The sequence below is a fragment of the Solea solea genome, chromosome 19, assembly GCF_958295425.1.
Source record: "Solea solea chromosome 19, fSolSol10.1, whole genome shotgun sequence".
Taxonomy (NCBI): Eukaryota; Metazoa; Chordata; class Actinopteri; order Pleuronectiformes; family Soleidae; genus Solea; species Solea solea.
Genome location: NC_081152.1, coordinates 16,746,462 through 16,759,453, shown reverse-complemented (window position 1 = coordinate 16,759,453; position 12,992 = coordinate 16,746,462). Strand labels below are relative to the sequence as shown.

Genomic DNA, 12,992 nt, shown 5'->3' with positions numbered 1-12,992 from the left:
CTGCACCTCACATTACAAGCCTCCACTCTGTGACAGTAGGCTGGGAAATAACTTAAGTGTTTCCAGAGTTGTTCCAGGAGGAAGTATCGCAGGTGAATCCTGAGTCTGAGTTCACTTCTCTCATCTCCACTGACACCTGTTCAGGTTTTGACATTTGTGACATGCCATCATCGCGGCGTCACGTGAACACACCACCGCTGTTGTGCTGTTAAAACGACCACATGCCTTCTTTAAGGGGGCACGAGGTCCTAGTGTAGGATTTTCTATTGGCTGTGGGGGAGATTTAACTCCCGTATCCCCCCCCCCCACACCCCGTAATTGGTGCTATGGCTTTCGGGGGGCTTCAAAGAGAAATACTGTCCGAGAAATTACCGCTGGACATTTTCCGTGCATGTTATGTGCCTGCATGTGTGTGTGTGTGTGTGAGAGGGAGCGTGGTGGAAAAATGGGAGCTGTCAGTCAACCTAATGAGACCAACCTTCTCAGTGCACACACACACACACACACACACACACACACACACACACACAGAGTGCCATTGGGCCAGTAGAAGTGCCATATAATTGGGTTTCCTTTCCAGGACAACAGACATGCCCACTGGATTAGATCTGACCACCGACGCCACTTCTCTCCACGTCTCCCTCTTTCTTTCTACTTTTCCTCTGGCTTTCTCTTTTCTTTTTTGCATTTTTCTATTACTGTGTTTCTCCTCTTCCCTTTCTTTGTCTGTTATTCTCTTCCCTTTCTCTCGCTGTCTTGCTGCTGCCACGACTGTCCAGAGCTGTGCCACATCACATCTGACCACAGACAAAATGTGTCCGACAGTAACAAGTGAAGTGTCATCTCCACTGACGCAAAGGCTTCATCTTATCCTACTGGACTCAGGGTGAAGAGATTGGAGTAAATTCAAAATTAAAATTAAAGGTTTTTTGATCCCATTTGCAAAGTTATTAGGACTTTTGCAACACAGTGACATTCCGTTGCTAGGAAGAGAGGAGAGGAGAGGAGAGGAGAGGAGAGGAGAGGAGAGGGTCACTTCTTTTTCACACACTTCCTTATGCAATCCCTGAGGAATGTTCACATCTTCTCGCTCTGCCCCTCTCTTTGTCTGGATTTGTGTAGAAGCTCTTGAAGAGTGTGTGTGTGTGTGTGCATTGTAGCATTAAGCTGTGTGTGTGTGTGAATGTAAGAGTTTTTCACTGTAAAGCTGTTGAACTTTGGTTTAAGGAGACGCAGATATGCATGTTTTTTTTTTTCACCGAAAATCCAGGTGTGTCACGTCTCCAGGTGGATTCCTGCAGCAGAACGCAGGCCACCCTCCGTCTGTGTTCACTGTTAGACAATTACTACGCTCCCCGCAATGAGAAGGCGCGCGGTGTTTATGTGTAAAAACCAGGAGAAGACATTTTAGAGATCATTACTTTCAAAACAAACCATTCATTTTGTGGTCAAAAATCTTTATGATTATCATTATCATATCATATCTGCAGTTTACCGAATAGAGAATATTTACGCTGAGTCACTGGAACATGATTATGGGTGTAAGGTAAATATTCGGCTGTGTGTGTGTGTGTGTGTGTGTGCACTTTTGCACAATTGCAGATACACTTACGCAGCAAAAGATTTTTGTTTTCTTTACAGCTCTAAACAGCAAAGTTGACATTACATCAGTCTCTCTCTGACACACACACACACACACACACAAAGCAACAAGTCGGCATACATCACTTCAGCACTTGTGCGAGAGCGCACAAGCTCGGTCTTGCAGTGTGAACGATCTAGCTGGGGTTTTTTTGGGGTTTTTTTTTTTTCTTCGTTCTTTTTTTTGGCACAGATAGCAACAGCCTCTCCAAAAAATATCTCTTCCTTCCATCTGCACCCCCTCCTCCCCTCCCTCCCCCAGCTCCCTCTACTACGTGATATTAAGTGCTGCTCCCTGTTTAACCACTTGGCATCACAGCAACACATCCATCTCTTTGGAAATGTTTATCTCTGAGCTGTTTACTCTGCATTAGAGTACACTACACACACACACACACACACACACACACACACACACACACACACACACACACACACACACAGAGTTTGTGCAGCTTTTCTTCTTAGGACACTGCACTGACTTCCATTCATGTGTACGGCCCCAATAAAGCATTACCCCTCATCTTTAACCGTTACCAGTTCATCCCCAACCTAAGCACCATTTTAAATATTGAATCCCTGAACTCAGAAAATGAGGTTCTGCCTCATTAGGACCAGGTTTTGGTCTCCGTGAGGATTAATGGTCCTGACAAGGTCAGTGTTTATGCCAGAAAATGTCCTTAAGACGTAGCAAGTACATACATATGCACACACACACACACATAGTGGAGTACATAGTAAACCCACATGTGCACACACGCCTGTGCACCTTCACAAGCCACCAGTTCCACTTCAGCAGTGCAACAGGCATAATTCTGACATGGCTCTAAACATGGGAGTACAAAGAAAAACAAATGTAGAGCAGGATGGGGGGGGGGGGGTATTTTATCAAAACACACAAAAAATGTAAAGACACATGCGCTGATTTACAGGAACGCTGCAAATAGCAACAAAACATAGACGTTAGAATTCAAACACAAGGAATGCTGATAGAAGCTGGTTGACACGCCGCCTGATCGACGTATAAACAGTCGAGGATTTAACCTTACGCGCTGCACACATGTCTGTTAGCACACACACACACACACACACACACACACACTGTATACAATATGCTTAAGTACGTCCACACACACACTGACGTTGTAACTGCATTCCACTAATGAAATCACGCCTATAAACGCAGCGCCGGGTTAGAGCCTGAACTTTGCCTTCAAACGGAAGAAGGCGAGGAGGCGAGCGATGGAGAGTCAGGGCTGCGGAAGTCAAGGCGACGCTGAAAGCAGGAGTCAACTTTTCCAAAGCGACAGAGACTACGGGAGGAAAGAGGGAGCGCAGATGTACGAGGGGGGGTTTGTTTTTCAGATCAACTGCAGATTTGCACATCCTGAAGAAATAAAACGGCAACACAACATCAGGCAGACTCGCGTGGGGTCACGACTCGTCGTGTTTTGGGCAAACAAATGATACGGTGAGGCGGGTTTTAAATGAAACTGCAGCCTGGAGAGTTTCATGTGAGGCATCGTCATGATGTTTTATTATACTTGAAATGTGGGTTTCCGATTTAGTGTGGCTTGGGCCATAATTTGTCTCAGGAAACACGATTTGAGAGAGTGACTGATAATACTTTACTGTTGACATCCATCAGTCCATTCCTCCATTCATCCATTTTTCCATCCACTGAATCATCATAACAAGATAAATGGTTGCATTTCACTAAATCATTTATTTAAACTTCAGCAGTAGAAAAAAAGCAGCAGCCTCCTGTTCCCTATTTTTCCTTTGGTCCATCAGACACAGGCCAAAGGGACACACACACACACACACACACACACAGCCTCTCTAACCATAAATTACAGGGCAGCAGCAAATCATTCTCTCATGCGCTCCCCAGCGACTCAGACATTTTAGTTAATTCTCTGCTACGCTTTTGCAAATTAAAGTCTGCACAAAAGGGCCTCAAACGTTGCCATGTGTTATATTGTGTTACAAAATTACGTGGCACCGATGCCAAAGCTTTTCTGGTGTAATCATCAATTATTGCGCCGGTGTTGTGTGCGTGCGTGTCTGAGCGTATGGTGCGAGGCAGCGAGGAGACCGAGGCTTAATCAATTCAACGGTGTAAAATGTAAAACACGGCAACGGGACTTGACTTATGCGCGCGGGGTAATGATGAAAGGTGTGTTGTAAATAATGAGATTACATAAGGAAATGCACACACTGCATGGTGTGGCCGAATCTACCCATCATAAAACATTAAAGACACGGGCTGGAATTCCTTAACTGAACACATCATTTATGGGGGAATCTAGAGCCAAAGTTGACTTAGGAACTCATAACTGCCGTATTTTAGTTTCAGAATCCATGCCGTTCATTCCGAAACCTCTGTATGATTTTATTTTCCTTTTATTTTCCCTGACCAGTTGCTCTCTTCTTCTCTTTAGGTGGAGCTTTCCGACAGCACCTCCCACACCATCACTGATGCTTATGCTGGGAAAGAATACATCATCCAGGTAATGTTTACGTCCCGGCTAACGAAAGGAGACAAGTGGAAATAAAAAATCTGTGTCATTTCACATCATCATCGTCATCTTACCACGATATTAAGACCGGAGGAGAGTTAAACACTGACAAACGTTAAAATGATTAGATGTAGCTACCATCTGCCGTCGCCATCCATCGTTACAGAGGGACCGGAGCCTAATGTTCCTGTAATAACTACTGTATGTCCAGCAATTTAAAAGACATTACATGTGTTAAATACATTTAAATCAAGAGATAAGTGGGGGGAAACAAAGTCGGCGTTTGTTCTATGCGATCGACTCACGGTTGCTTCGTGTTATTGAGTATTTTCTACTCTTCTACACGCGCAGGTGGCTGCCAAGGACACCGATATTGGAACGTGGAGTGACTGGAGTGTTGCCGTTCATGCCACACCCTGGATTGAGGATCCCCTGCCCATCACTTCCACAACCGACGTGGTCACTCCCACCGGTAGGTCACAGCCTCCACTAACGCCTCCTCTCTCCTTGGCTTCACAAACACAGTCGGCGACGTAAAGCAACGCGATACAACTTATGTCCTGACATCTTCAACGTTACTTTGATGAGTCACTGACACGTGATTGTCAGTCATTCCCGCTGAGTCATTGTGAAAGTCAAGATTTGAGTTAAAGCTGCAGTATGTAATAGGGCAGGAACTCGCAATTTGAAATGACGCAGTTAGCAAATCTGCAGCGTCATCAGATTGTTGTGGTGAAGAGGGAGCTGAGACACAACGTGAAGATCTCCATTTGCCGGTCGATCTACGTTCCAGCCCTCACCTATGCTCATGGTCATCATCTTTGGGTAATGACCGAAAGAATGAGGTCGTGAATAGGGTGAGGATCTCGGACATCCAGGAGGGGCTCAGAGTAGAACCGCTGAGGTGGTTCGGGCATCTGGTTAGGATGCTTCCCGGGCAGGAGGCCTCGGGGCTTATCCAGGACACGCTGGAGGGATTATATATCTCGGCTGGCCTGGGAACACCTTGGGAGCCCCCTGGAGGAGCTGGTGGAAGTGGCAGGGGAGAGAGCAATCTGGGCTGATGCCCCCGCAACCTGGACTCCAATTCGCTGAAGACAATGATGACATTTAGCAAAGTCCATGTAATACATACCTGTTGCAGGCAATTCACATCTTCTTTTCTTGAAGTAGTGATTGTTTTGATGGTTTCTCATCAAGTTTTCAAACTGTTGACTGAATGGAACCTGGATTTAAAAGTGCGACAGGTTGGAGTCACTCATGGAAAAGTTTCAGTAGTAGATACTGTCGATAAAAGCGCTCTGGACATTGGACAGTGTGAATGTGGTGGAGGGGTGGAGATGCTGCTCGATGACTTTGCTATACACCATGTAGAAGTGCGAAAAGTTATGCACAGCATCTTTAAAAAGTTACTTACTTACTTAAGTCATCTAAAATCTGCCGTCATTGTGACTCGTTTGCTACAGCAACAGCACATCAAGCTGAACTCATATAATGTTGCTTTGTGTTTGATCAACTCAAACAACTGGATTCATTAAAACAATCTCCAAAAAGAAAAATCAAAGTCCAAAATCCAAATATAGAGATACAAAGGGACCGTTCATTGATTACTAATGAGCTGGTATCATGTTAATCTGGTTGAAGACGAAATACAGCTGAGAATAATGGAATTACTTCCAGATATTTGATAATAAACCCAACATTTTATTTGAAAAAGTAAAAGAAAATTGGCCCCAGAGGGGAATTTAAAATGGTAATAATCCTCTGAAGATCATGAATGTCTTCACTGTGATTGTCCAGATGGTGATGAGATGTTTTTCTCAATGCTTGTCTGAATTAACTTCAATTTATTAAGATGGTGACGTTATTGACGCTCCCAATAACTAACGAAGATGCAGCACATCGAGAGAATTAACAACAGCTCACTAAGAGTGTGACTACATGCAAAAATATATGTATTTAAAGCTGTTTAGTTTTAATCAGCCTTGACGCCCGTGAGCTGTCGCAATTAGAAACTGCAGTGTTTTTATGTCGTTTTTTTTAAAAACAAAAACATTGTTCTTTTTGCCCACGGCTGTCACACAGTAAATTTCCTGAACCAGTTAGGTATGAAATTAAGTTCTGCTAATAACTTTTTTTTTTGTTTAATCATTAAATTGAGTACACACTATAAGCGTTTGATAGCCTTGAACTTTTATTGCAGCTTAAGTTGTAAGATGCGGCAGCCTCCAGACAAATCAGCACACATCAGTCTGAAAGCCTGCTCACCGCCTCAGGGAAAATTGGTGCCATATTTTTATAAAAACGCTCACGTCTCTCTCTCTCCTACAATTTGAGTTGGACTGACAACACTTACACAGTGGAGGGCTTTTATAGGCTAGACAAATGGAAATTTGTACATGAGTTTTTTTTTTTGTGTTTGTCTACACACAAACACACAAAGAGAACAACTGTCTCTGGGAATTATCTCGTTGGCATCCCCCCCCCTCCCCTCGCGCAGCAGAGATCAAAGATGACTTGCTTGTCAAATCAAAATCTCTCACCGCGCTGATGATCCCTGAAGAAAAATATGTACATTCCAAGTGTGAGCGCGGAATTGTACACGTCTCTCTGGCCACACTGAAGAAGCGAAGCAAGAGACGTCGGGATTAAAGTGTTTATTTTGAAAGAATGACAGTGACATGGTCATTTTACACTTTCTGTGGTCTTTCTTTCCTTTTCTGGTTGTTTTTTTTTATCTGCCCCAGCATCAGCAGATTGATATCAGGCTGGTGGACGCTACGACACAATAATACGCGTAACAGAATTACAAGGTTACACGTTATTTGCAAAACATTGTGTTTTGTGTTTGTGAAAATGACTCGTATTTGTTTAATCTGTGCAAACATCAGAGTGGTTTTATTGGGGCCATGTGGAGCAGACTATTTCTTGGCCCTCGGGGAGCAGTGATCTCCTGGAGTCTCCGCTGGGTGCCTGGCAACCTCGCACCAGGAAGTCACTTCACTCGGCTGAAAAACAGGCACTGAAGTCCCCGACATGTTCGGAATCAGACGTTTTTTGGACGTTTTCCCCGGAACGTTTCCTCCTCAGCTCCTTAGTGAAATTTCCAGATAATGTTTGAGTGAACGCAGCCATGGATAATTCACAGACGGGGAGCGGGCGTGTGGTGTGCTCTGCCTCCGGCATGTTCAAACCCGGCACCAACCCATCACCTGAATGCTCTCGACATCCTCCCACCGTTGTGATTACATCTGATCCAGACCATCTCCGGACAGCAAGAAGACCCGCGTCCGCGACCCGGTTGGAACAAGGGTTCATCGCGTTCTCCGGTTTCCTCCCACAGTCCGAAAACATGCAGATTTGGGGATTAGGCAAAATGGACACTCCAAAACTCAGTGTGAGAGTAAGTTTGTCTCAATCTGTCCCTGTGATGGACTGGTGACCTGTTCAGGGCGTGACCCCGCCTTTGGTCCCCCTATGTCAGCTGGGATTGACACCAGCGCCCCCCCGCGACCCTCATGTGGAGGATAAAGCAGTAAAAGATGAATGAAAGAATGAATTAACAAACTAAATAGGTGATGGATGGTTGGATTTATTACCTTCAGATGGAGGTGAGCTGATTTTTCACACAGTTATTATGGTCTCAAAGCTTTTTTGCACAATAATAATCTGTACGATAGATAGATAGATAGATAGATAGATAGATAGATAGATAGATAAACAAACAAGGCCTAACTTATAGTAGGGGAAATTTTAAAATAGCCTCATCATAAACTAAATAAGAAACTAACATATGCTACTTAAATATAGTGAAATACAAAGTTAAAAAGCAAGTAGAGTGCAAAGAAGTAGTAAAAAAGTCTACCAGGTCGACTGTGTGAATTACACGAGACTAAAAGACTAAAAGACTAAAAGCTGCAGTGTAAATGGATGAAAACCAGTTTTGTAGTTTTTTCCAATCATAGAATTCTGATTTTGGGGGTTTAAACCCTTCATAATAATGTGATTAGTGTATATGAATATTATATTGTCAAAATGTGTGCTGTCACTGTCAGCACCGACACAGTCTGAAACCTTTTTTAATGAAAGGTTTAATCTCTCTTCCTCTCTCTCTGAAAAAACTTTCACAACTCTTGCAGTGCAACAGTGACTCCCGTAGGCCGTGTGCGGCACTGCACGGCGATCGTCATCACAGCAAACACTGAATGAGCCCTCACATGTCTAGAAAAACACGTGCTAAACAGTCTCCCTTGTACACAAACAACACACACACACACACACACACACACAAACAAACAAGCACTTGTTCAGTACACGCTGTATTATCCTTGTTCTCAGGGTAAGAACAGGAGGTTATTGGGATTCTCCTCATGCCTCGTCTCAATCCAGCTGCTGCTTCTCCTCCTTCTCTGTTCTCTCTCTTTCGCCCTTGTTTTGCCTCTAGGTCTCTCTCCTTTTCTCTCTCGCTCTCTCTCTCTGTCTGTTGATCACTCGCTCTTTCTACTATTTTCTTAAGAGGCCACACTTGTGTTGTTTCCTGGCCTTCCTCCCCTTTATTTACAGATGTGACTCGCTGAATCACTGATTGTATCTGTGTAGTGAGCAGCAGCAGCAGCTTGTTGTTGTTGTTGTTTCCACTCATGGATACAGAATTTCTGGGGTTCTTTGTTTGTTTCTTTGTTTTTTTTCCTCCCTCAGTTGAGAGCTGAGAGTCTGTTGTTGTTTTTTTACTCTGCCTGTTGGAAAACTTACAGGAAATGCTTGTATTTTTAGACGTTAAAATACAATTTAGTAAAAATGTTTGCACCTGCTCAAATGAAACAGACTCAAATCAGCAGGGAAACGAGGGGAATATCTTTTTGCCCGATGATAATAAATTCAGTCAGCACCTGCTTTTTAAAATGTTTCCAAACAGCTCGACTATAAAGGACTTGATTCCACTTACTTTGCCTAATTAGTTATCGCACAGTTACTCTTTCTCTCATTTTTCCCCCTTTTACCCGGTTCATGGAGTGACTCGTCGTAACACTCCAGCGTCTGCTCACACGCTGGACTGTCAGACAAAAAATCCCATCGTCGGCCGTTGCCTAGCAACCACATTCCAGGAAGTAAAGAGCAGATCATCCAGAGCTTTAAAAAGTTGTGCGCAGCCGTTCCTGCTTCAGCCGCTCTGGACTGTGTCTCTTACGTCCTTCATCAGGTGGAGAGAAACTTATTATTTATAAATGTGAGTGTGTCACAGAGCAAAATGATAAGCATGCAGGTGCCACTACAGATACACTGCCCTCCTGTAGTATTGGAACAGTGAGGCCAATTCCTTTCTTTGTGTCATAGACTGAAAACATGTAGGGTTTGACATCAAAAAGATGAACATTTTAAGGTATTTACATCTGGATCTGATACACAACATAGAAGATAGCACCACCCACTTATCATGTGAGCAAAAGTATTGGAATATGTGACTGTAAGTACACTTACATGCTGCAGCTGAGGTTCTTTAAAGTTCATTTTTTGAAGTAGGCGTGTATGAAGTAGAGCTAGTGATCAGTGTGCTTCCTGTTTAGAGTTTAGAGTGGCAGATTAGTGAACAGGGACGGTAAGAAAATGTTCCAGAATGGAGATTTGGCCGACACCAACCAGGCGTCACCTGTAACCACGATCCTTTTGGACAATATGTGCCATAATATATCACCTTCATTTTCAAAATTCACATCATGTTCCATTGAAGAAGACCTGAGACTAGTGATTGAGACCATGAACTGCTCAGCAGAAATGTTTGCCGATGTCATAAATCAACTTTTCCCCATAGACTTTGAATTCAAACTGTGTTCTTTCTGCAACCTGCAGAGTCGCCCCCTGGTGGCTGTTTTATTATATCTTTACTTTTTCATTAGCATCCTCGGGAGAAGTGGAAGATGATGTCCATTCTTTATATATGCTCCATGGTCACAACACGTTTTCTTTACTGTCCTGAATCACATAGAAACAATGCATCAATCCTCTTTCTGATTCACTCATCACACAGTCACTGTCTACTGTATTTGCACTTTATTCACTGCCAAAAAAACTCTTTACTATCCCTTTAAAGCCCTGGTTTTCTGGATGTAGTCTCCATAAAATGTCATAAATTCAACATACCAAGACAAAGACGGTGTTCTTGTTGTCGTCCAGTCAGATAATCTACTGATACTTTGTTTCCAAGAATCTCAATCCTTTTTCTCTTCAAGGAAAAAAATGATTAATATGCGTGAACTATGTCCAACTTTCTTTGTCCAGTTTCAGAGGAACTGATGGAGAGTTAAATGTGGTGGGTGGATGTTTCCATATAGCGCGTCCAAGAATCAATACAGCGTCACACGATGAAGAAGTATGGAGATATTTTACTGTATCCATATTTTCTGAATAAAAGATGAGGCACATGTTGAACCACTCAATAACAAAAAAATAAATAAATAACATTATAATCTAGTCACTAGGTGAAAAATCTGTGCACATGAATCACAAAAAACATTAATCCTTAAAAAATGTACATGTTTATCCACGCCCCCATCCCACACCCGTGCAACAAGCTTGTTACATACATCAACATACATCCCATAACTGCCATCACATCATTTCTGCATCATTTCTGTTTTCCATAATGTTTTCTTGCCGGCAGTAACACACACACACACACACACACACACACACACACACACACACACACACACACGGCCGCTTCCTTCTAATATCTCCCTAACGTTGTAGCCCATTCATTGGAAAAGGCCAGAAAAAGAGAGACAGGAGTGAGTTAATATTGGTTGTGTTGCCTGCAGCTGCAGCAAAAGCCCTTTTATTATAAAACTGTTTAACTGTGATGTTTTTATTTGTAATGCAACACAAAACCAAACTCAAGCATTGACATAAAAATAGCCTATTTCTCTGTGTGTGTGTGTGGATTATTGTACTGACTCACCGTCTCTTTTCATTTATTCGTGTCCTTGGATTTTGTCTTTTTTTAACTTCCTTCTCCATTTCAATATCTCCCTGCAGCTTCAGCATCAGTGAGATTTCTATATTTCATTTTTTGTGTCCAGCTTCACAAGTCCCACACTGATTGCACTTGCAGATTAGAATTGATTCTGTTCTGTGCTCCCTTCCTTTCTGCTCGGCTCTTCCCAGGAAGTTGAGCACGTTTTCAGTGTCCGTTCTTCAAATGATGGCCGTTTAGCACCAGGACTTAAAAAAATACCACAATATTAGAAGAGTTATAAGAGCTAATTTATGTTTATTTATTGTGTTTTCCCAGAGACTAAGACGTCTCCCATACCATCGTCCAACGCACCACAGAAGGCTGGACCTCCAGTGGGCAGAGCTGCCAGGCTCCTCACCTTCTTCTACCCTTTGCTGTTAGGAATGCTGCTGCTGGTCATGTGGTGAGTGACACACACACACACACACACACACACATTCTTGTGCAGCTTTCTCAGTGATAGATAGATTTCCAGGAACTTATTTGCTTGTGGGGAAAAGAACTCCCGATAACCTGCGCTGTTTGTGTTTATTTACTTTGTCTAAGAAGTGACTAGCGTCAAATCTATGGCCAATTCTGATGCAGGGCCGTTTGAAGGAATTTGGGGGCCCCAAGCAAAATGGACATGGAGGTTGAGGGAAAGTTTTTTTTGTCCCTGGGTAATTTCAGTGGAAACGCGACGGGTAAATGAGAAAAGTTCCTGCGCTGTGAAAGCGTCTATAATGCATTTCCTAGTCTCTTACTCGAACCTTAACCACCACAACTAAAAGCCAAACCCTAACACCTGAACTAACCCGCACCAAAACCCAATTCTAACCCTAAAAACAAGTCTTAAAAGCCCTTTAAAGATGTGAGAACCAGGTCACACGAGGTCAAAATGAGCTCACAAAGATACGTTTAAATCTAAATGTTCTCCTTACTCCCTAACATGCACACACACACACACACACACACACACACACACACCTTGTAATGAGTCGACACCTCCTCATCTTTGAAGTGATCCTGAACCTCACTCATAAACTGTATCTGCAAGTCCATGCACGACTGTCGATGTCGAGGTGGAGCCGGCTGCTCTGAAGAAACTCAAGGAAAAATGAGAATTTCCCATTTCATTAACTTTAAAGGGTTTGTTTACGTTGTGAATCACGCTAACGTTATAGCATGTGCTCTGTCAGAGATGAAGATGCTGAAGCACAAAACACGGAAGTGTTAAATGTCACAGACGGCTGCTCTGCCAACAGTGAAGGTGCACAAACAGGAAAGGACATTCAGTCCCAGACCATTAACTAGCGTTCACTTACTGTCTTCATGTGTTTATTTAAAGTTTCAATTCAACTACTGCCTTTTTTCCCACTGTACAAACACTCATTTTTCACTGTGTGTCACTGCTCCTGTAGGTGGCGATATGCCATTGGCCAGAAACCTGTAAAACAAGCATGACCTAAACGGTGCTTCTTCTTCTTCTTCTTCTTCTCTCTTATTCCGCAGATTTAAACATCTTTAAACGTCCTGGAAGAAGAATGAGAAGTAGGAAGAAGGAGGAAGAGGAGGCGACGGCTGGTCTTTTTTCTATTTTGCACATGTTTCGAGGATACAGTGCACCAATCATATCTGTCCATCACACAGTTACTCACCGAGATTACTTAGACACACACACACACACACACACACACACACACAAAACCCAGACAATTATAAAGTGACTCAGCATTTTTTTTTTTTTTTGGATTAAATGGTGACAAAGAAGATCTTCAGGGGAACTTCTGACCGCGGCATCATCCTCATCAACGACAACAGCAGCAGGAGCAGCAGCA

The 12,992-nt window shown here is 43.1% G+C and overlaps 1 protein-coding gene across 1 annotated transcript in view; it reads left to right on the top strand.

Annotated features, from left to right (window-relative positions):
* The window catches only part of cntfr (ciliary neurotrophic factor receptor), a 224,248-nt gene extending 211,396 nt beyond the window's left edge, over positions 1–12,852 (top strand). The window contains exons 8-11 of the mRNA XM_058616938.1: positions 4,086–4,154; positions 4,515–4,635; positions 11,452–11,578; positions 12,667–12,852. Coding sequence (XP_058472921.1) covers positions 4,086–4,154; positions 4,515–4,635; positions 11,452–11,578; position 12,667 — 318 coding nt within the window. The 3' untranslated portion in view covers positions 12,668–12,852. The remainder of the gene's footprint in view (positions 1–4,085; positions 4,155–4,514; positions 4,636–11,451; positions 11,579–12,666) is intronic.
* The last annotated feature ends 140 nt before the right edge of the window (positions 12,853–12,992 follow it).